General features: G+C 45.0%; 2 gene segments (V, D, J or C); both read left to right on the top strand.

The window, feature by feature from the left end:
* Nucleotides 1-25,210, top strand: part of LOC118003664 — a 421,186-nt gene that overhangs the window by 268,295 nt on the left and 127,681 nt on the right. Inside the window, 1 exon segment of the C gene segment in view lies at nt 23,155-23,173. Within this exon segment, the coding sequence occupies nt 23,155-23,173 (19 nt within the window).
* LOC118003670 lies at nt 591-1,573 on the top strand. The segment is given in 2 exon segments: nt 591-654; nt 834-1,573. Coding segments are annotated over 2 exon segments (390 nt in total).

Genomic DNA, 25,210 nt, shown 5'->3' with positions numbered 1-25,210 from the left:
AGAAAAATCGGTGGGATGGCTGCTTGGAGAATGGATGAAAGCGGGGGGAGTCTGGAAGCGGGGACACCTCTTGGAATAGTATGGCAATAGCTTGCAGCAGGTAAGGAACACTCAGACCGAAGCAGGGGTGGCGGAGACCAAAGGAAAGGGGACCCGCACAGGAACTACAGGGGGGCCCTGCAGGCTGCTTGGCTCCCCACAAGCCCTTGCACCTTGATGATGCAGCGCTGTCCCCAGGGAATGGGGTCTAGAGGCCAGCTGACGCAGCCCCACTCAACTCTCACAGCTCTGCTCCGGTCAGCGGGGAGTCTTCTTCGTGTCCCAGGCAGGGAACCGCCCCCCTCAAAACTGAGTGTTTTGAAGACAGAAGCCATGTCTTGTTCAACTCCTCTTCTCCCAAATACAATCTGACCTGCCATAGGTAATTAGCCAGGGCTTGAGGAATAAACAGCCCAACCCGTGACCTTGCAGGCCTGTCACACCTCTCTGAGGAAGTGACTGACACCCAACCCCCTTTGATAAGAGACAGAACTTCTCATGGGCAGACAGCGGCTGATCGGGAGCAGCTAGAGAGCACCTGCATACTGCGCTGCCACCTCCACGAAGCCATGCTGTGGACCTGTCCCCTCCTCTACCTCGCCACCTTCTGTGCTGGTAAAGACAAGCTGCAGGGCCTTTTACTCTTAGAGAAACGTGCTGCCAGGAGGGCATGTTTGCGGGGGGGAGCGGCGGGGTCGGGCGGGGGGAAACATTGCCAAGCTGGGCTCTGACATCCAGCCCCTTGCGGTGGAGGGAGCTCCCCACAGCCTCTCTACCTGGGCTTTCCCTTTCAGAGGTCTCATTGGATATCCTTTTGGAACCAGACACCAAAACCCTGACTGTTCTAGTCGGGGAGCCTGCCACCTTGCGCTACAGCGTATCAGGAGGGGACTTGAAGAACTATCAGGTGAGCTGGTATAAGAAGAAAGAAGATAACTCCCTGACTTTAGTATACAGACCAAGCAACAATACTAATGACGATTTAAGGAGTAATTTCAAAGGAAATACCAATGCTTCAAAGAGTCAACTCGACATTCAAAGAACAACACTAGAAGACGCTGGGACCTACTACTGTTCGTGTGATATCCACAGTGCTCTAATCCTGCTTCTGGTCGCCTCAGAACCATACCTGAGCTGAGACCACCTGATAGCCTGATAAGAGAGATAAGAGCTAAGTTGGGGCAAGGGCCTTATTTTTGTGGTTGATTGAGAGGGGGCTTATTTATCAGTCGAAGAGGGAAGAACGTTCATTAGGGTTTATGCGAAGAGACCAAGGGGCCCCTGCACCTGCCTCTCCGGGACTTCTGAGAAAAGGTTGAAATGAACAGCCTTCAACACTGAAAAGATTTTCTTATTGTGGAGGCAGGCTACGATGAACAGAATTTCTACTATCATGAGTGCTGTAGCTCGTTCCAGAGTCTTTATTGTGAAAGCATTCGTGTGCATAAACTAGATAAAGCAAGGATGGTATTCCATTACCAACCTAATCAAAATTTCCAAAGCTAGGGGCGCCTGGGTGGCTCAGATGGTTAAGCGTCTGCCTTCGGCTCAGGTCATGATCTCAGGGTCCTGGGATCGAGTCCCGCATCAGGCTCCCTGCTCCTTGGGAGCCTGCTTCTCCCTCTGCCTTTCTCTCTCGCTCTGTCTCTCATGAATTAAAAAAAAAAAAAAAAAAAAAAAATTTCCAAAGCTATTAGAGATAGCTTTAACTCTTACTCTGTGAAGAAGGATGAATAGAGTCATTTTCTGAAATGCTCCCTATTTCAAGTATATAATGTTTTAGCTCATCCCTTAGCTACAGTGGAGTCCTGGGGGCCCACAGGGATGGCCAGGCTGGGGTAACACCATCTCCTTCCTGTCGGTCGCTGAGAGAGATCTTGGAAACTAATACTTATGGCAATGTAGGATTTCTGAGTTGGTCATGAATCAACTGAATCAAAAAAAAAAAAAAGATCCCAAGTCCGAAGTTAAAATGGGTAAGCCAAAAGTGTCTGAGCCTATAAAGGAGCCAAGGCCTGAAGGAACCCACTGAGCAGACTGATAGGCAGAAGGGCTTACAGATACAAACATTAGATAATCATCAAGGAAGTGCTTTCACCCTGTTGGCTCTAGTAACCAACTTTTTGTTTTTCTGCTCAAGTGTCTGGTCTGGAACCCTCTCTCCACATTAAGTTACAGCTCAGGCATTAGGATGCAAAGTAGACATTGATCCGTGAGAACAACAGCTCTCCTGATACCTTCTATTCAATATTCCTTCCAATGCACTATCATCTTCATCACACATTTATTTATTGGGCAATTATTGTACTTACGATATTGGGATAGGTCATGGGAATAGAAATAGTTGTAAGTCAAAAAAAAAAAAAAAGAAATAGTTGTAAGTCAAGTTCTAGCCTAAGTTCTATCCTCATCAATGTGTCTACAATTTATTTTAGAGACAGCATTAGAATTACAATTCAAGATTACAAACAAATACAAAAATACAAGAAAGCACATACTATCTAACAATGAGTGCTACTGATTTCATATGCAGTGCTCTAGGAACTCATAAAAGGACAATCACTGTGAGAAAAATTTCTTAGAACAGCTAAGGCTTGAAAGAGGCGGGACTTGGATAAGTGGGAAGGAAGATGAGGGGTATTTCAAAGTGGTTGTACTAGTTATTTATTGTTCTGTAACAAATTACCACAAAATTTAGAGGCTCAAACATTCCTTATCTCACAGTTTCTGTAAGTCAAGAAGCCAGGTGTGGCTTAGCTGGGTCCTTTGGCTCAGGGTCTCTCATTTGGTGTAATCAAGAGGTCAGCTGGGGTGGCAGTCATCTCAAACACCGACTGAAAAAGATCCATTTCCAAACTCACTCAAGTAGATGTTGGTGATCCTCGCATGAGCATCTCCAGAAGGCTCATCATAACATAGCAGCTTGCTTCCCTAGAGCAAGAACTTGGAAAGAGGGCTTCCAAGATGGAAGGCATAGTCTTTTTGTAACCTAATCTTGGAAGTGACATCTCATTGTTTCTGCCATATTCTATTCAGAAGTGAGTCCATAAGTACAGCTCACACTCAAGAGAAGGAGGTGATTATACGAGAGCATGAATACCAGGGAAGCTGGTATTCACGAATACCATCTTAGAAGCTGCCTACCACAGGAGATTAACACAGTAGAGCAGGAAAAGAGAGGGTTCAAAAATCTGGTTGAGACCAACTTGTTTAGAGACCTCTGACCTCTAAGGATAAAGAGATTGGATTGGATTTTATAAGCCAGTATTTCTCAAACTTCATGGTGCATGGGAAGCACATGGACAGACTGTTTCTAATTATACTTTTGAGCCCCAGTTCGAAAATTCTTATTCAGGCTATCTGTGGGTAGGCCTGGGAATGTGCATTTATAACAAGTGCCCAAGTGATCCTGATGCAAGTGGGTTCAAGGACACGCTTTGAGAAATTCTGCTGTAAGCAGCAAAACTCTTAGTTTAGTACAAGGGAGATGTGCCCAGGTTCTCCTGCCCTCACTACAAAGAAATGGATATTAGATGTGGTCAGGGCATCTCTTGAACAATGGCTCTCAATTCCAGTTGCATATTTTAAATGCCTGGGAAAATTCCTTAAAAATACCAATGTCTGGAACACATCCCCAGAGATTCTGATTGAATTGGTGTGGGCATGGAGCTCTGGTTTCCCAGGTAATTCAACCTCCCTCTCCTGCCCTCTCCTCTTCCTCTCTCCAGTTTAAGATCTTGCTATTTCGGGGTGCCTGGGTGGCTCAGTCGGTTAAGCGTCTGCCTTCAGCTCAGGTCATTGTCCCAGGGTCCTGGGATCGAGCCCCACATCGGGCTCCCTGCTCCACGGGAAGCCTGCTTCTCCCTCTCCCACTCCCCTTGCTTGTGTTCCCTCTCTCGCTGTGTCTCTCTCTCAAATAAAGAAATAAAATCTTAAAAAAAAAAAAAAAGATCTTGCTATTTCAATTGTGGTCTCCAGATAGCATCAGTATCACTTGGAATTTTGTCAGAATACAGAATCTCATGCACCACCCTCGATCTAGTGAATCAGAATCTGCATTTTAACAAGATTCCCTCGGTGAGTTATATGTATATTAAAGTTTGAGAAGCACCAGTCTAGGGAAGCCATCACTATTGAAAGATTTCATAGAGGTGGAAAAATATAAATCTGTTTTTCCCAAATGCCACCCAAAAAATCCGTATTTGTAAGAAGCTCCTGAAGGGGTGCTGATGTGCAGCCAGGTGTGGGACTCACGACAAGCAATCAGTCATCCCCAAATCAGGTTACAGATTATTCGTGTTACCAATATAATAAATATTCTCATTGAGTCACTGATGTGCTATTGTGTCCTTGTATGCTCTTTGGAAGAAAGCATTACCTAAATTCCAGGTATGATCATTTCTCATTCATCCACAAGCAGATTAGGAAATGAATTAATATTTATAGAGTCAATGTACTTTTTACCACACCATGTGACCATAATAGATTATCCACTGTAATCCAGAACCTTGTGCTACAGACCTTCAACTCAAGATCAAACCAGAAAAAAGAACATGAATCATACACGGTCTGATTAAGTCTGATTGGGAAGAAAAGGGACAAGAGTGAGAGCATGTGTCTCTAATTGTCCGTTCCTCCTTCAGGACAGATGAGAACATGAAGTTTTGATTCACGCTGGGGTGGGGCATCTCAGAACCTGAGACAGGCATGGGGTGAGGATGAAAAACAGAGCCTGTAGCCAAGGAAGAAGGACATCTTGGGAGAAAACAAGCAGCCTGCCCAACAATGATCTGAGAGAGTCTGAGCACAAAACAGTGAAAAAGGAAACCGAACATAAATTAAAATTTGAGACCTGGGGGGCGCCTGGGTGGCTCAGTCGTTAAGCATCTGACTTTGGCTCAGTCATGATCCCAGAGTCCTGGGATAGAACCCCGCATCGGGCTCCCTGCTCAGCGGGAAGCCTCCTTCTCCCTCTCCCACTTCCCCTGCTTGTGTTCCCTCTCTCACTGTGTCTCTCTCTGTCAAATAAATAAATTAAATTAAATTAATATTTTATTTTTATAATTTTATTTTATAATAAAATTTATTTTATAATTTTATTTTATAAATAAATAAAAATAAAATAAAATTAGAGACCTGGAGAAATGTCCTGAGCTTACCAGCTGGTAATTGAGAAAATCTTTTATATTTTACCTGGGGCTCCAGACTGAGGTGGAGATAGGGCCATCAAGGGCCTTAGCATTATATAAACATGGGTCAAGAGTTTCTAAAGAAATTCCAAAGCCAAATGAATGACAGGAAAGTCAGCTGATATTTTTGTATTGTCCGTGTTCTTCCCACTGCACTGGTAAGAAGCCAACTGAGAGTTGACTAAAGTCATATTATTGTTGTCGCCATTATCCTGCTTTCTGTGATTCTTATCCATCATAAAAAGTGCTCACTTGAAAGAGTTCATAGCAGTGAAGAGAAATCCCAGAGAGTATCTGCCCAGACTGTAAAAGGTCTCTGAGTTCAATTGTCAGGGCGTTGTAATAGGCATGGTGCTTCCACTGGGCTCCCCAGCAAAGAAGTCCCTAAGCATGACAAGTGGCTAGCAATGGAAGATATGATTGCTCAAAGGCAGCAAGAAGGTGGTAGCTTATGTCTAAAAACAGTGCCATGGACTGGCTGCATGTATGAACAGGCCATCCAGCACCATGGAACCATGGTATGGAGTGACTGGCAGGAGAAAAGAAGAGAATCGGGGTATATGTCTTCCTCTGCAGCAGAGAAGGCCACGGTCAGCCAAGAAAGAGAATGTGACTCCTACCATACATTGTATTTTCTGATGGGGTCACAACCTTGAAGAAGTTACTCTTTACAGCACCCTGAAAGTGCCCAGGGAACATACAGTTAGGGCCCAAGTAAGGAAATGGACTCAAGGAAATACAAGTTGTGACCTTCATTCTGAACAATTAAGGCTTTAAACAGAAAATTAGAGCCATTGAATTTATTTTTTTTTTATTTTTTTTTTAAGATTTTATTTATTTATTTGACAGAGAGAGAGACAGCAAGAGAGGGAACACAAGCTAGGGGGAGTGGGAGAGGGAGAAGCAGGCTTCCTGCTGAGCAGGGAGCCCGAAGCAGGGCTCGATCCCAGGACCCTGGGATCATGACCTGAGCCGACGGCAGACGCTTAACCGACTGAGCCACCCAGGCTCCCCTAAAGCCATTGAATTTAAAAGCCAGAAGGGATCTTAAAGGCCAAGCAGGAATCCCTCCATTCAATTTTTATGTTCATTAAATAATAATGGAATAAATGATCATTCAAACTCAATTAAAATATTTTCAATGACAGTTTTTATTTTTAAAAATCACCTCTTATATGAAATTGAGGTCTGCTTCCCTGTAACTATTTTTTGAAGTATAATTAACATACAACGTTATGTTAGTCTCCGGTGTAGAACCTACTGATTTGACAATTCTATACATTATTCAGTGCTCACCATGGTAAGTGTGGTCCTATCACAAAAGGTGGGTGAGTAGGGAGATGGGAGAAATAGATAAAGGACATTAAGAGGTACAAACTTTCAATTATAAATGAAATAAATCACGGAGATGCTTCTTTATAACTTTTTATGTTGGTATTTGTTGTGCATTCTGAAACAACACCAACTAAGTCCTGCCTTTATATTTTCTTTTTTTTTTTTTTTTTTAAATTTTATTATGTTATGTTAGTCACCATACAATACATCATTAGTTTTTGATGTGGTGATCCACAATCCATTGTTTTCGTATAACACCCAGTGCTCCGTGCAGCACGTGCCCTCCTTAATACCCATCACCAGGCTAACCAATCCCCCCTCCCCTTCCCCTCTAAAACCCTGTTTGTTTCTCAGAGTCCATAGTCTCTCATGGTTCATCTCTCCCTCCGATTTCTCTCCCTTCATTTTTCCCTTCCTTCTCCTAATGTCCTCCATGCTATTCCTATGTTCCACAAATAAGTGAAACCATATGATAATTGACTTTCTTTGCTTGACTTATTTCACTTAGCATAATCTCCTCCAGTCCCATCCATGTTGATGTAAAAGTTGGGTATTCATCCTTTCTGATTGCTGAGTAATATTCCATATATTTTCAAATATTTAAAGACAGATATCATATCCAACCTCCCAGGCCCTCATTTCCTTATACCCAATACTCTCCTCAATACTGTGATTCTCAGGTGGTGGGGAGTCAATAAATATGAGTGAATGCATGAATACCTATGTGTCCAATGACTGTTCAATGTGTACACTTAGATGTCTCAAAGTCACTTCAACTCAACTCCAAGACTTACATCAATATCTTCCTTCCAAATATGGTCCTTTCCTGAGGTTGCCTATCTCAGTGAATAACATTGCCATCTCCAACCAAGGCGCCCCTCTCCATCCTCCACTACCAACACCCTTGGTCCAAACTTCTATTTTCTCCTTTGAAATATTTCATTAGTCTTTTGAATGAGCTAGCTGGCCTTCTGGGACCTTCCAAGTGGTCCTCTCCACAGCAGCCATATTTGTATGTTTTTTCAACATACAAATATGTTTATGTTACATCCCTGCTTAAAAACCCTACAATGACTTCCCATTGCTTACAGGCAAAAGGCCATACAAAATCCCTGAAGAGGCCTCCACAACCCTGCACAGTCTGACCCCTTCTCACCTATACTGCCAATACTTCTTACCCCCCTCCTTCATTTCCCATGCCCCTGTCAAACAGACCTTCTTCCAGTTGCTGAAATGCACAGGCGCCCTCCCAACCCAAGACTTTTGCACATGATATTACTCCCTCCTTGTGGAACACTTCTCCTATCTCTTCATCAGCTGTTTAACTCCTACTCGCCTCTGAATCAAAGTTTACACATCAACTCCTCAGAGATATCTTGAGATCTCCCAGCAAGTTCAGATGTTTGTTTGGGGTTTTTAAAATATGCCTCCGGGGGTGGGAGGAAGGTGGGGTGGAGAATAAAAAAGAAAGAAAAATAAAATAAAATATGCTTTAATATATCAGTTTGTAATATTATTTCATTAATTTAATTAATGTCTATTTTTCTAGTTTGTAAGCTCTGAGAGATCTGGGACTATATCTGCTTTTGCTTATCATTGAACCTGACAAATTGCATAAATGCATTTGTATGAATAAATGAATGACTCTGGGATCTTGAGATTTCCCAGAATTTGGTGCTCATCACTGACTCTGGGCTGCAATAAGGTCCCTTACCATATTCTCCACTTTTCAGTGGTCTTGGAGACCCCAGAGTCACCCTGAGCTAGAGGCCAAGCATTCCAAGGATTTCCACGCATTTTCTAGTGGTCTGACATCCTAAGGAGCCCATTTGGGCTGAGAGGTCAAAGGGTCCTGCATATTTTTGAGCCAGTTACTGCATAGGGTTTTGGAACAGGTAAGCAAAACCCACCCAGAGAGGCTGGTCAGCTATGAGGAAATCAGAGGAGCCGCTATGATTATTATTTTCTCCGTGACTCCTGGCTGGGCTTATGATGAGCCCTTCTGGTGTTTGGATTTTGTGTGGATGTTTTCAGTAGCTATATTATTAAAATACACAAGTCTATAATTATGCATATCCTCATCCCTCAAGTATGTACTGAGCACGTACAATATTCCTGGTGCTGTGCCACATGCTGAGTTACAAAAACCACCAAAGCTCAATTCCTGTCCTCAAGGTGCTCTTTCCCGTGGGAGAAATAGACATGCAGATAGAGCCTTGTTAACAGGAAGGAGCAAACACCTGTGACGACGTAGAGAAGAGAGTGATGGCCAGAAGCTGGGGAAGGCTTCTCAGAGGAGGTGATAGGAGCTCATCACAGAGAAAATACTTGCTTCCCTGAGGTAATGCACTCTTGGAGATTTTTGAAGTTGACCCAGGAAGGAAGACAAACATTCTCAACAGTCACACAGAGAGAGAGAGAGAGAGAGAGCCCTTCATCAACGATGTTCTCAATTTAAGTAAGTAAATAAACAAACTAATGGAAGAATACTGAACCTGGACTAGGCACAATCAGCCCTTTCGTGAGGAAGCTAACGTCACAGGGGCTCCTTAACCACAGATGTAGCAATTTCCCTGCCTAGGAAAGCCTCGAGATTTCCAAAATGCTGCCGTTGTACACACCACAAAACAGACCAGCTCAAGGGTGGTGGTATGGGCTAAGATAAGAAGTAAGCAAAGAGGAAGGGAGAGGGAAAGAGGAACACTGTTTCCCTGGATAATGATCACTTTTTGTTCTTATCAAAGAGTACTCCCAGACCCAGGATTTCCCAGAATTTGGTATTTTGGGCAACTGGCCGCCTCCTCATCCCCCTGAAGACAACTGTGAGGAAATCTGGAGAGGCTCTTAAGAGAGTAATGTGCTCTCCAGGGAGGCAAATAATGCCAGCAGGACTGGCCATGAATGTTCCCTTCTGTGTGTTCTTTGATTTCAGTCAGTTTGAAACATTGAGATTTCTTCTCAGATATGCCCGCCTAAATCTATAAATCTTGATCTAGGTTGATTGAGTTGTTTCAATTCATGGAGTTGTCTTTAGGCAGAACAAGAGTACAACTTTTCTTCTGTAAAATAAAAAAATTTAGCTATAAACGGTCCTCTTTTCTGCTTCTCCTCTGGAGTTGTCTCTCTCTTCTGGAAGCTCTAGAAAGAAACGGCTGTCACATTCACGACAGCCTGGCATATTTTCCTCCTCGTATTAGTCAACTCCACTGTGGTAACAAACAGTACCAATATCTCAGTAGCTTAACCTGTGAATATTTACTTCTTGCTTCTGCTTTTACTATAAGTCAGTGGCTCAAAGGTGCCCGCTAAGCTCTGCTCCCTGTGTCTTCCCATTCCAGAATCCAGGCTTAAAGATAACTCACTATTTGGGACACACAGTTCTCGTGGCAGAGGAAAAAAGAGAGCTGGCAGAAACTCCAGATGCTCCTTAAAGCTTCTGCTCAGTCATCGTCATCATCATCATGTCCACTCACATTCATCACCCAAAGCCCTTCCACGGCCAAGCCCAATATCAACTGGGCAGGGACTCGCACCCTTCCCACAGATGCTACTGCAAGACACACAGCAACAGGCAGGAAATGGCAATCCTCTCACATGGAAGGGGGAATCAATCGCTTCACAACAATAATACAACCTACCATTCCTTTGGACTCCACCCACATAATTTATATCCAATATGGGGAGTCTCCCCCCTGTCAACTAAAAAGAAATGTGATATGATTTTTTTCCTTCCTCTGAGAATTGTTACAAACCCCTAGGGCAACATTTGCCAAATGGTTCTTCAGAATATTACTGTCCCTTGATATGTTAACAGTTGTTAAGCAATTTAAAAGGATTCCATGGTCAAATAAGTTGGGGAAATGCTCTCTATTAATTGCCCTCTCTTACTATTCACAATTCTTTATTATCAGATTAAACGTTCTGGCAACGCCTGCTGTAAAGATACCTACTTAACCCAAGACTGAGATCACAGCTTTCTCTCCAAGATAGCATTATCATTAATATCTCAGGAGATTCTAGTCACTAACACTGCCCTAAAGGAATACAGGAGAACCACCCAGACGGATTCTTGTTTCTTCATTTGTGCGCCCAGGTCAAAGGACACCTAATGATGCTGAGAGTCAGTATCCTGACCTCCAAAAGAAGGCTTGGGTTTCCTGCTAAGATCAAACTCTGTGTTAGAAATCCAAAAATGCTAATTTGGATATTACCCTTTGCCTACTGAATTAAGTATAAATACTGCTAACTGGCTTTGATGTCTTCCTTCCTTTATGTAACAAACACATCTTGAGTCCTCCTCTGTGCCAAGTACCCTGCCAGACACTGAGTACACAGTGTGAACAAAATAAACATGGGCCCTGCCCTCATGGATTTATCAGTTTAAGAGGAGACAAACATAAAACACACACAGTCATAGATAGCCGATGATCATAGACCCTCTCCGCAGTGGACAACGCAGTTGTCCACACATTCTTCTTGCAATGCTTCCTGCACTTAGCTTCTGAGATGCCACATTTTGCTGATTTTCCTCTGCATCACTCGCCTCTCCCTCCCAGTCTCCTTTGCTGGGGCTCTTCCTCCCCTGGCTAGCTTCTAAACATAGAGCACCCAGGGCCCTTGCTTGGGTCCTTCTCGCCTTCTGTCTCTCCCCTCCCCCCCAGTGATCTCATTCACCCTGACGGCGTTAAACTCCACATATGTGCTCCTGACTCCCAAATTTGTATCTCCGATGCGGAACTCCCCTCTGAGGATATAACCTCCCCCAGTTGAACCACCTTAGCACTTACCTCTCTCGAGTCATTTCATACGCTCTCTCTTCTTCCAAGATTGTTTGGATACTTCCTTTAGGCTCCTCCTAATTTATAAACTCCTTGAGGGCAGGGATCCTTGGTCTGTTTCATGTTCGGTTTCCGCAGTATGTCGCATAGTAAGTGTTTAATATCTGATTATTGAATTTAATGTTTGAACTGAATTTCTGCTTTAGGGATCACTGAGACACAGATGTAATGAAAGGGAATATTTTATTTCAAGAAATAATGCCTCACCCTTCGGTATTTCCAAATGAACAGCCTCAGATGAGAGAACACAGCTCCATATATTGGCATGAGGTGAATACTTAAATTCAAAAATGCTAAATCGAGCCAGTATCATCCCTTGTGGTCACAGAAACCACCACAAAGGTTTTCTAAATTGCTTGCATTCCTGCACCCCATCTGGCAATGCTGGTATCTTATAGCCACGGATGACTAACTCTTCACAATAGTCCCCAACTGAATCTACTTCCTACTTCAAAAGGAAAAGGTAAAAGAAAACAGCAAGAGCTTGTCCCAAACTCTCCCACCCAACCAGAGCAGAGATTCAATTGCATAATGCTGATGCCTCAATTTAGTAGTCAGGCCCAAAGAGGAGGTCAAAGAGGAAGACCCCCCATGCAGGCACCTGGGTGGCTCAGTGAGTTAAGCATCTGGCTCGATTTTGGCTCAGTGGCTCAGGTCATGATCACAGGGTTATGAGATCAAGACCCTCATCGGGCTCTGTGCTGAGTGTGGAGCCTGCTTAAGATTCTCTCTCTCCCTCTCAATTGGACCAGCCCTTAAAGAGAGAGAGAGAGAGAGAGGAAGACCCCCTGCATTACAGAAATGTGTCTCGCCAGCAGCTCTAACAATAGCATGCAGCACCTGCACCTCTGATGCTTCATCTGAGTTTTGATCCTGTTTTTTCCAAGCCTCTCTCCCAGGGCCACTTCCACCAGTCGAAAGCAGCTCGGTTTTATACACCTTAGAAGAACAGAGGACCGATGGAAACTGAGCATTGTCTAGAGAAAAGCTAAGAACGTTTTTGTACTCGATGATTTGCACAAGTGAGTCGGGGGTCCCCATGGCCACACAGGGAGGCCCTGATTATGGGACACAGTCCCCGTGGCACACCTCCTTCGTGTGTGTCCAGAGAGGCTGCCATTTCTCGTCTTGGCTGCCCTAAAGAAAAGTTTGCCTGTGGCCTTCACACGCTTGAAATTTAGGATTTAATCTCTCAAAATAAGAGGAAAATTGTCTGGATTACATCTTTTCTACAAAAATAAACATTTTTCAACAGCCATAGCTTTTTTTTTTTTTTTTTTTTTTTGCCATAGCATTTTAAATGGTCTTCTTTCTCTGGGAGTATCCCTTCCCCATCACACTTCCCTGAATAAGCACATATTTACTAACAAGGGGTGGGTAGGATTTCCCTGGGAGTCTGGGGTGCTGTCCAGCTGGGTTCCCAACCGTGTTGGGAGTCAAGGCAAACACAGCAGATTGTGAGTAGAGGCAGCATTTCCCTCCCTGGCATGCTGCAGCTGTGACCCTCCACTCAGCCTCTGGGTCACCAATCTGGAACTTGAGCTGGTACTTTTAAAAATAAAGTATTCTGACAGCGAGAGATCATTATGAGCTGAGCCTTGCAAAAACCATCTTTCCCTGTGCGCTTCGAGTCTGTCTTCTTGGCATGTGCCATTCCCTATGCATCTTCTGTTATCCTACATTCCTGATTTCTCACCACAGCCTGGACACTGCAGTCAGTTTAGATTGATACTGTGCACTCTGTCACTCGTAACGCCAGAGCCATTTGATAGATGCAGGTCATTCGTCACGCGGAGCAGCCCCATTGTGCCCTTCTTTGGTAACTTCGCAAGTTCACACAGTCGCTGCTCAGTCACGCCCATAGGCAAACTCACAGACTGCTTGGCAATTAAAGCCCTGCCAACCGGATAGCTTGTTTTTCTACTCCATAATCTTTGCTTTCACTCATACTAAGCGTTCATCACGCAGCTCCATGTTCACCATGCTTTCCCTTGTCACCTCCATGACGTGTGTAATAGCATCTACATTCCAAACTGGCTCTCACCCAACCGTGCCACGGCGATCATAAACAACCACCCCTAACTGTGGTCAGCCAGGTGAGTATGATCAACAATATTGTATTTACCTCCATCTTTGTGCCTCTACCCCTCCCCACTTTCCACCACAGACTCACCACAAACCCCCAGTAACCAACCAGAAAGTTAGAGCTGCTCGGGGTGTGGCAATGGGGGGCCGGCAGGTGCAGAGCGGGCGAGGGTCCTGGGACGTGGTGAGGGCACCGGGTTATGGCGACCCAAGCTGCTGTACCAACATCCACCCGCTCAAATACTAACTTTCCCACCTCGTTGGTTTAGGAAGTCTCTTGTTCTAGCCCCCAAAGCCACCTCATGGCCACGTCTTTGTAGGTACACAGCTGCCTTCCCCAGAGGACCAGGGAATGGGGTCACGTTCCTCATCCATTGTCTCCTCAGTGAGCTCTGTCTCTTTAGAGCTGAGGCCATGTTTTAGCCATTCTCTCAGGCTCATTTCTTTTTTTCCTCCCAACCTGTGATAAAACAAAGCAAAGCAGTGTGTTAACTCAGAGCCCAAGAACTGGGTGGTGCCTTTGGAATGGTGTCTGGGCCGGAAGTCCAACTGGAGGAAGCATGAAGGATACATAGCTGCTACTGGGGCCTGTGGAAGCCGGTGGCACAGAGGGCCAAAGTGTTTGGGCAGCTGGGCCCGCCACATGTCTCTCCCAAGGAAAAGAAAGCGAGGCCTCCCCATCTTGGCATTTGCCCTCCTCTGGCAGCAAGACTCAACCCAGAGGATGGGGTCATCTCGCTCTCTCCCACTGGAGGTAGAATAGGGAGGGTCTCACGCCCCTCCTCTCCCTTTCATTGAAGGGTAAGGGGCTTTATTTGCTTCCCTGTGGGAGATGAAGCAGGGAATTTCCCTAGGGTTCTGGGAGAGCCCAGTTATGTCACCACCCTCTGCTCTAGGGGACAACTGGCAGGTTGGCAGATATAGGATCTGTATGATAAGATCTTAATTCCACAGCGGTATAGTTCCAGAACCACAGAGTTTGAGCTCCCCCTAAGCACTGATATAACCAAATTCTACTTTTTCATAAGCTTCTATCACCAAAGGAATAAAAAAAGCATTTATCTTCTCCCTATCCCTGCCCTGTCCCTCAGCCCTACTCCCAACCAAGAACCGTGAGCAAAATATTTTTCTCCATTTCAGAGGAGAAAAGCAGGGAGTGCTTTTTCTAATGTGCAGAGAAATACTAAAAAGGAGAAGAGGCTTCAATTCAGCCTCTTTTATTTTTTTATTTTTTTTTATTCTTATGTTAATCCCCATACATTACAGCCTCTTTTAAACTAATAGCCTATCTGCTCCCAATCCAAGTTTTTCCCGCTTTTTCGTCTTTTGGGAGATATTGTTGAATGGAAGGACAAAATTACCATTGTTTCTTTTTTTTTTTTTTTTTATAAAGAGACTTCTACCAACAAAGGCATAAGATTAGTCTCTTATCAGCATGAAAGCCTCTGTTCTGGCCTCTCCATGTTCTACCTGAGGACCATGAGCCCCCCACCCACCCAGTTCTTCCAGCAAGTTGGGGAAACCAAAGAGGATTTCCAGAGGCAGCAATAACTTTACATTCTGCCCATAGCTCTCTCTGTGTGGCAGCAGATCTTCACTGTGAAATTAGCAATTCCAGGAAAGCAGAAGATAATTCACCGCCTCCAAACACAGGTGGCCACTTCAGGGCACTGGACATATTTTCACTCTTAAAGGCAGGGCTCCTTGGATGACTATGATCTGCTGTGAGCCTAGGAATTTCAGGGCAAAAACAAGGAAGGGAGGGTGGGAAGGAAGAAAAAGAGAACACGAAGTTGGAATACAGCAAGAACCCATTACTCTCCAGATCTGGTGTGCAATAGGCTGCATTCCATTTCTCTCTCACACACATACATAGTGATATGTTGTCCAGGGTAAGGAATCACAGCGAGTGGGCTCCCCTGGCTGAATTCTGCCTCTTAGAAGGGAGTTGGGTAGAGCAGAATTTGGATCTCAAAGGTCAAGGCGGGATTAAGAGGAGGAGCAAGAACCACAGACTTAACCCATTTCAATCAGCATAGGACCTGGAAGGACAAGGAACACAGTCCCTAGCAAAAATTTACTAAACACCCAGTAAGTGCCCAGCACTGCTGTAGGGCACTCAGGGGAGCAGGGAGATGGCTGATGCTGACCGAAGCAGGTCCTCATGGTCTCTGATTCATAGGAGGTCAGTGGCAAGAATCACCAGGGAAGAGGGCTGTTGAGGGTTTATGCTGGTCCTGGAAAAAGGGCAAGGAGAAGACTGGTAGACCCTCCTGGTCACAGGCTTTGCCTTGTCCCCTGAACACCACACTGCAATAAGCCTTGACTGCACTACAAGCTTTACTCTTTGACTAAATGATTCTCTTACACAATGGTTTTCAACCCTGGCTGCACATCAGAAGTGCCTAGGGAGGTTTTCAAAATCCTGATGCCCAGACCCCACCCCAGATCAATTAAATCAGACTCTCTGGGGGTAGCACCTAGGCTTCAGTATTTTTTAAACCACCCCCGGTGATCCCAATGTGTGGCCAAGATTGAGAGCCACTGCGTGGAAGTAATTGTCCTAATTACTTCTCCAGCTTTTCCCTGCCTCTACATTCCTCTCACCCAAGCTGTTATATTCTCTTTTATTTTTAGTTTGTTCTACTTTGTCATTTCAGTAGATAATTCTATAACACTCCATTAAACTTTTTTTTCATGCTTTAACCCTGCTTTCTCCCATTTAAATTTGCATTGCCCACTCCACTTATTCCATCTTCCCATTATGTCTGTTTTGTGTTTTCTTTAGTCCAGCATCAACATTTAGAGGGTGATTGATACAGGCAGAGTATGGCAGTAGGCACTTAACTCTTACTAAAAATTAAATCCAACGCAATACTATTTTCTATTAAATTCTGTGCCACAGTTATGCGCTCTTGTCCCGTGGAAGACAGGCACGGGGCAAAGTCTATCTCCCTTCCTAGGAAGCAGCTCCCTTGGTATATATATATAAAAGATCCAAAATAAATATATTGCCACAAAAAATAAAAGGAACATCCACAAATAGGGGAGAAAGAAGGATTCAAAGCTGTCCAAAGCTAAATAACATCTCCCCTTCCAGAAGCTTGGCCTCACTCTAGCAGAGAGATGCCGCCATTTTCAGCAGAAAGAAAAAGTCCCTAGATGGTCTGAACACCTGGTGAGGCTGTTCTCTGGGGACAGAATGTCTGTTGATTCAGGTTCACGTCCTCATTGTCCCCAGGCAAGCCTGAGAGCACACAGGAGTGTCGCTGAGCCACTTGGGGCTGAGATGATGAAGAAAGGGCCAGGAGATGGTTCTGGAAGCTGAGGACTTCCGTCCTCAGGAGAAGCCACACAGTGGATCCGTCCCCTTCTCCTCCTGCTGCCCAGCTGTAAGAGCAGCCGTGGAACCTCAGAATAGTAGGCCTGCAGCTTCCTGGGCCAGGTGAGCCCCAGAGAGCCTGAAACATCATCACCCCCACAGAGCCCAGCCCAGCCCTGAGCACACCAGAGAAGCCGATGGACGTTTGCCCTATAATTGGGTGAATAAATAAATGGCTCCCTGATGAAATTACTCCTGGGAGAATTTGTGGAAAGACTGAAATTGGAAAGTGGCTCTGTAATCCCATGCTGGTACCTTAGTCTCTAGATATTCCGATATGGTTCCTCAATTTCTCCTATCTTCCTTTTCCCTTAATTTTGTTTTTCAGGAATCAAGCCAGATGCCTTATTGAAGTAACAAGAGATGTTTGTTCCTTTTAGAGGAAGCAAAATTTTGCAGTGCAAAATCACAGGGGGTAAAAATGAATAATTATACTATCTACTGATACAAAAGGAACCAAGATAGTGTCCTGAAATCTGTATACCAACAAGAAGAATTCTGTGGCCCTAATCTCCAGAGCGACTTTACTAATAGATGCCACTTCTCCCTGGAGATTCTTGAAGCCTCAGTAAGAGAAGAGGGGATGGATTATTTTGCTGCCCTACCCAAGCTACTGCCCTCTGCCTCCGGGTCGGTCACAAACCAAAGCTTGCCCCTCCGGCCTTCCACACTGGCCAGCTGACCCCCAGTGCAGGTCTCACTGTAGATCAATCACAAGGTGTATTCATGTCCATTATTTCATGGCTACATGAGGCAGTATTATCCCCAATTTTTTTATCCAGAAAACCAAGGCCTGGAGAGGTTAAGTGACTTGCAAGTAAGATGTGGTGTCAGATGCAAACCCAGATCTTCCAACCCTAAATCCAGTGGTTTCTCTGTGAACGTACAGCTGCCTCTTGAGAACTAGAGCAGGCAGTGAAAAAAGAGGATCCCCAAGTTCCAGGACCCTGTCCAGCCCAGTCTTATAAGTTGTATTCTGTCTGAATCTTGCCTGAGCAAGGTGGGGTTACCCAGCTGCCTGGGTAACGGGCTGGAGTCCACGGGCTGCAAATTCAAAGAAATGGATTATAAGCTCAAGGAACCCGCTTGAAGAACAGGAAAAGCAGCTCTCTGCTTGAAGTTATGGGGATGTGAAGGCTGACACTTGGATTCAAAGGCTTGTGAAGGTCCCTACCACCCTCACATCTTTCATTCTTCCTTCTTTCTCAATGAGACCAATAGACACATCTTCTTCTGTTGCCATGTGATCCATCAGTTGATTTGCCTGGGACTCCCAAGCAGCACTCCAGCCCTGAGCATGAAATATTAATGATCTCAGCCTTATAGCCACCTCTAGCAATCTTACACTACTAAGGAAGCAGGAAGTGCCCATGGCAGTTTATATGTTGGGTCATCAGTGCCTTTTTCAACCCTCCCCTATCTGGTAAGGCTGAAGGGAGCAGAAGTTCCTATAATGATATGGCCTGTCTTTAGAGCCACAACCCAAAGATCCGGGGTCCTTCCTATGGCCGCCATGTTGGGAACGAGCTCCTCGGTGGTCTTCCTTTGCTCTCCTTGTATATTATAGACAGCAACTCATTTTCAGGTCAGACATCCTTTGGGCAGAAGAAATCATTTCACTTCAACCAGAATTTTTGAGAACCAGTATGGGCTCAACAGGTGCTTTGGAGAGATTACACAGAAGATAAAGACAGACCAATTAACAAGTGCAAGGCAGCACTCATACATCATAGAGCATAATATACAATGACAACTTCAAAATTTCTACAAATGAGGGGCTGAGGGGTGTCTGGTTGGAAGATGCCTCAGAAACTTGCCTTGAAGCTGTATTTTCATAGCATCTAAGATTGAGAAAGATGTTAAAGAACAAAAGACTGGTGGTGGTTATGGGGGAGAATAGATAAGGCCCCCCAAGCACTCTTGCCTCTCCTACTAACTGTTCAAGTCTCGGGTATCTTAATTTTTGTTTTTATTTCTCTTTTTATTTTTTTTCACCGTGGTAAGTGGTGAAGGAACAGACGATCCCCAGGGCCCATGAAGCTATGGCATAATTGGTGGTCTTGACACAGAAAGAATAACTGAGCACAGGGAGCACGGGCTGCACAGAGCGTGAGAAAGGCAGAGTCCACTGGCTGGGCCACGACACATTTTCCACCTTCCACCTGGGCACCCCACGGTATGCTCTATTTGTGTTCAAGTTCCAGCTTGTTCCTGCCCTGCGCCCAGGCCCGGCTGGCGGCAGGAGGTGCCAGCTCTCCTCGCCTGGGTATGGCACACCTTCTAACCACGCTCTGTGCCAAGCTTCCACCAGAGCATCACCTCTTCCCTGCCCCTACTGTCTTCTGCCTCTGGCTTTGATTTTATTATTTATACTAACTCTCTCCTAGCCAGGCCCAGAGGAAGGTTGCTTTTGTCCATAAACAGTAAACTTAAAATTACTCCTAAGCTGTGGCAGATATAAATCACAGTCATAAACACAAGCACATTCTGGAGATTTTTCAGAACGACTTCCTGCATGATTTGGGATAGTTCTACAATAATTACCTAGGAAGACAAGCTTATTTGAGCCCTGTTAACCGTTGTTTTGATATTAATGCAGCTTTAAGCCCACAGCACTTCCTCCTGCCTCGGGCTTTTTTTTTTTTTTAACATGTTCTTATTTCTTATTTTGAATGTTTTTTTCCCTACAAATGCCCCTATTCCTGGTGTATCAGACAGAGTCCAAGCAGGAGACAGAGGGTACTCTTGAAGGCATGATTAGAAAAAAAAAAATCTAACAAAAGGGACATTTACAAGATGTGAGCAGGTGTTATGGATTGCATTTATCTCTCAAAAAAAGGGGGGGGGATACGTTGAAGTCCTAACTCCCAGTACCCAGAAAGTGATCTTATTTGGAAATAAGATCATTGCAATGGAGATAATTAGTTAAGATTAATGTAATTAGTTAAGATAAGGTCATACTGGAGTAAGGCGAGCCCCCTAATCCAATATGACTGATGTCTTTGTAAGAAGACAGCCATGGGAAGACAGAGACACAGAGAGCACACCATGCGACCACAAAGGCAGAGCCTGGAGTCGTGCAGTTGTGAGCCAAGCCAAGGAACACCAGAGATGCCAACAAACCCCCAGAAGCTAGGGAGAGTCAAGGAAGGATGGCCCTACAGGTCTCAGAAGGAACCTGGCCCCGCTAACATCTTGAGTTCAGAACTCAAGCCTTCAGAACTGTAAGACAATGAATTTCTCTTGTTTTAAGCCATCCCGTTGGTGGTACTTTGTTAAGGCAGTCATAGGAAACCAATAAAGCTGGGTTATGGGAAACCAAAACCAGATGATGAACCACCCTTGGGTCTGTCTGGCAATAGAGAAGCCACTACCACCCTAGGCCCAAAGCATGGAGCAGAGGAGCCTTTCCTGGGACCTGCAGCTGTAGGAGAGTGGCTGAGAGGAACTATGGCCTCCTGCAGAGGGAGGAAGGCGCTGCCAATCCGCAGCCTGACAGGAAGGGATCTGGGGTGATACCACTCCGCCTCTCTCTCCTCCTTCTCTCCAATCTCCTGATGGTGTCTCCCATTGGTCAGACTAAATGGGATGCCAGAGAGCAAAGGAACCAGGCAGATGCTGTCCGTCCAGGTCAGCCTCCTCAAGGATGAGGTAGAGTAGATCCAGAGGGACAGACACTACCTAGCAAGCCTGAATAACTTCTGCTTTTGAATCTCAGCTGCAAAGTCACTTCTTCAGGGAAGACTTCCCTGATCTCCTCACCAGGTCCTTGCCCCTCTGCTTCTACAGAGTGCTTATCACAACTGCAGTGAAGGAATTTATTATGCAAATCATTAAGTGATGACCAGCTCCCACACTAGAACACAAACTTCAGGAGAGAAGAACCACATCTGCCATTCATCAGTGAATCCCGAGAGTCTGGTACATAGTAAAAATGACTGATTTCTAGGATGTACCAAGATATAAAAAGGCAACCTGATATAAAAAAGATCAAGTATGGAAGTCCAGAGACTTCCTTGGCAACTTTCAAGGAACTGAGGAGAATGGGCACCTACAGATAGGTAGTGATGGTATAATGTGTAATTCCAAAGAATATGACCAGCTTGAGTACTTGGTAATTGTCCTCTAGGAATTCTGGGTAAGGCGGGTCATTGGGTAATGAGATGAGGACAGGATGGGGAGAGCAACTACCATGAGGTCAAGCCAAACTGAGCTTTTGCTTCTATCGGAATTTCCTCAGGCCAGTCTGGTTCCAGTCGCACTGGAGAAAACAGAAAGCTTAGGTGGGTCTCTCTTCTACTAGCATGAGAATATATGTCCCACATCCCACACCCTAGATGCTGGACGCCACCTTTGCTCTTACCTCTTCGCATACCAAGTGACCCTCTTCCCACCTTTGGCTGCACCCTCTAGTTTCTGTTATTAATTTACCTGTTTTATTTCAAAATTTCATAGATTACTGGTCTTGAAATTCAGAAGTGTAGGTCCCAAGAATTCAAACACTCCTCTCCTCTGAAGGACATGTAAATGTAGGCTGTCATAAACTGGGATGGAGTGGTGGTTTTTAAGTTTTTTACAATATTTTGCTTCGTGTAATTTGACTTAGGTGGCCTAAGAACCCTTCAGAAAAGAAGATAGATGAGCTCAATAAAGATCAGGGAAACTCTGGCTCAAATGTGGAGACCATGCTTCGTTGGATTGCTCTTTTACACTTGGGTGAATCACCCTTATCCAACTTTGCGTGGAGGGAGTTTGCAGTAAACATAGTGGTCATTGCAACACCCGCAGTCCTTGTGCACATCCCATATTGATCTGCTCAGTTTTTGGTTCTTTTGATTACAGCTATAAATGTCAATAATTCTTCTTGGTATTAACTATTAACATCACCACAGAGCAGACATGTACATCTAACATGAAAATGGAGAAACAACAACAAACTTAACTTCTAGGGTGGGAAGCAGAAACCTTGTTATCAACCAAATAAGCTGCCTTCACCTCCTCTCACTTATCTGGACCACATCATGGAAGGTGGCCTTGTCATCCCATTAATAGGCGACTGGCTCTGCGAGCCTCCTGTGATTGACAAAGTCCCTCCTGGGGAACAGAGCAGCTGCCCACGGGGGCTGGTTTCATCAGGCAAAAATGCATCCCAGAGTGTTGACTCAGAGGAAGGACCAGGCAGAGAGTGAGCTGGGAGGCAGAGCTGCCCCTGAGGGTAGCCTGTGGAGGCTGTCCTCCCTCATCCATCTCAGCCTCTTCTGGACAGGTGAGGCAGATCCTGGGACCTCAGCTGAGCAAGACTCAGCAACAATGAGGCATGGAGTCTGCCAGGCCCTCACACTCATGGTCAGTGCCCCTTCCACGGGGATCTCAGCCCCCATCCTCACAGAGCCCCTCTCATATTTTCTCTCTCGAGAGTCATGTCCGCTGTTACATTGGTGCAAGACCTAGTAGTGACTGTGTGTGTCTGCAGACAGAGGGAACTGCCATCCTCCAGGGCTCCATGGAAGGAGAAACAATCACTGACTACCATATCAACTGGCACAGGGAAGTCCCAGGGTGACACAATGACTTTCAGATGCCAAGAAGGACCATCTATGGCCCTGGTTTTCAGGACAGGCTCCAAAGTAAAATTGATGCTTCCAACAACCAGGCTCTACTTGAGATCCTTGAGGCGTCAGAGAGAGATGAAGGCTCTTACTACTGCGCCGGTGACCCCACCTTGCTGCAGGTCCACTTCTGAGCAGTTCAGAACCATGGAGATCTACGTAGAACAGCAGCTCCAACAAGACTGTGATTGTCTCTTGAATAAATCCATGAAGAAATGGCGGCCAGAGAAGGCTAGCATTCCTTGTCTTTCCTTCAGGCTCGGTCACTCTTGGCCTGCCCGTGTACACCCACAGTGTTCAGACAGACCACTCCCAGTGGAGTGTGGCCAGGGGATGGCATGCAGGAGAGAGGAGAAACAAAGCCAAAGGCAGGAATTGTAGCATTCCCTGTGCACTCTTCTTTTTTTTAATATTTATTTATTTGTTTGTTTGAGAGAGAGAGCGCGTGCGCACACACAAGAGGGGCAGAGGGAGAGGGACAGGGAGAGAAGCAAACTCCCCACGGAGCACAGAGCCTGACCCTGGTCTGGATCCCACGACCCTGAAATGACCTGAGCTGAAATCAAGAGTTGCACACTCACCCAACTGAGCCACCCAGGTGCCCTTCACTGTACTCTTAATGGTTTTGGTGGGGGGTTGTTTTTATTGTTTTTTTTTTTTTTTGAGCTTCATAAAAGATTTGGCCACATACCCAAAGTGCTTAGGGCTTGGTACTTCCCAAAGTATGATAATAGGTGATGTCCAGTTTCTCCCTAACCAGAGTCACCAGAAATCTAGCTGTGCTACAGGAGGAGGCTGGGAAGTTGGGAAGACCTCTCCCTTCCTCCAGCATCAGCAGTTTGCACTTCTAGTCATCTTGCGCAACGTGAAGGACAAGACTCCATCTCTAGCATCTACATTGTTTTCATGATTACTCACTGGATATGTCGTTTGCCCTCCCTTCCATCTCTATCTCTTCACTTCCTCTTCTCTATGTGCTAGAGACAAAATATTGACAAATTTCTTCCACTGGTACTTCCTCATCCTTCTTTGAACAGCTCAATTTAAACTCCACTTTAATCTTGACCAATGTACTTTTCCAGATTTAGGTGATGGACAGCTTATGCTGAGGATAAACCTGTGGCCTTCCTTCTGGCATCATTGAGAAAATCTACAATTCACCTTATGAAACACCCTATGGGAACTTCAGGTGATGATGGATATGTTCGGCAACTTGATTGTGGTGATGGTCTAGTGGATGTATAGGTATCTCAAAGTTCATCAGACTGTGCACTGTAAATATGCACGGTTTGTTGCACATCAAGTATAATTTGATAAAGTTGTAAAAAATACTTTTTCATTTAAAATACAATTTTTTAAAGCTTCCTTGGACTACTTCAGGCAATGTCTAGGGAAAACTTTCTCCAACTAACACTACTAATCAAAGATACTGCCCTCCACAGAATTACAAAGAGGCTGACAAGTGTTTGCTAGACACACACAGTCAGTTCCAGTCAGGGCTTCTCACCGTTCCACCAAGGGTCTTCCCAATCCCCCCATCTCTCATGATTCTGCCTGAAATGTGTGTGTGTGTGTGTGTGTGTGTGTGTGTGTGGAGAGAGAGAGAGGGAGGGAGAGGGACAGACAGACAGGGAGACACAGAGAGACACAGAGAGATATGATTAGATAGATATAAACCCATATATATGTATATAAAATATACACACACACACTATATATAGTAATAAAGTATAATCATTCTGTGTATTTTAGCCATGACTCCCCATGAGCTCTCACCATTTGTCTCCCTAAACAGCTATATTCCAACCCTTTAGGGAATCTCTCCTTTTTATTCTCCACCCCACACCCACTCATTCTGTCCTAGTGTCCTGATTTCAACACAGGCCTGGGCCTGGTATCCACCTCTCTGCCCACCCTGTTGGGTTGCATCTTTGGCTGAACCGTCGGCAAGTGTCTGAGTATTGACTCTGCCTTTGGATAAAATCAAGTTCCCAGATCCCCATCTAGATCAGGCACCCTGAGCCCCACATTCTGGGAAAGGAGTTGCATCCAACCTTCCTAGCATGCATCCAAGTTACCACACAGTCCCTGTCACAACTCATCAAGCCCACTGCCTGCTACTCATATCCAGTTATTTTTGTTTGAATGAATGGTAGGTGGGAAGGTGGAGTGCATCTCCAAGACTAAAAGGGTCCAATTCTTCTCCCAGTTTGAAATCATGACTTTGGAAAAGAATGACATTTGGAAGCTAGTTACATAAGATGGTGTCCAAGTTTTGGAACCATGGTTTTATAAGGCCTGCAAGATGGATTCCTAGGACCCAGTGGGTCCTAGGAATGTCCTGACAGACATTCGGAAGACTGTCTTGAGGAGGAGGAGGAGAAAAACTACGTGGACAAATCCATAAAACTGCAGGTTAGCTGTACTAAAAGCTAACATCTGTTGAGTGCTTATTGTACATCAGGTACTACTGAGTACTTTACATGTGTTATGATGTAATCCTCTCAACAACCCTATGATGCATTTTCTGTTATTATTCCCATTGTACAAATGAGACAGAAAAGCTAAAACACTTGCCCAAAGCACCACATCTAGTAAGGGAGGGTGGCAGGTTTCTGATTCTGGAGCCCTCTCGAGGACACTGTCTGTGATTCAGGGTGGGGCAGGTACCATAGAGGAGGCAGTCTCCAGGATGTGTCAGAAATAAGGAACAACAGGGGCTGTGCCCTCACC

Source organism: Mirounga leonina, unplaced genomic scaffold (genome assembly GCF_011800145.1).
Source record: "Mirounga leonina isolate KUSES-001 unplaced genomic scaffold, KU_Mleo_1.0 Mir_91, whole genome shotgun sequence".
NCBI classification, from domain to species: domain Eukaryota; kingdom Metazoa; phylum Chordata; class Mammalia; order Carnivora; family Phocidae; genus Mirounga; species Mirounga leonina.
This window is presented reverse-complemented; position numbering and strand designations above follow the sequence as displayed.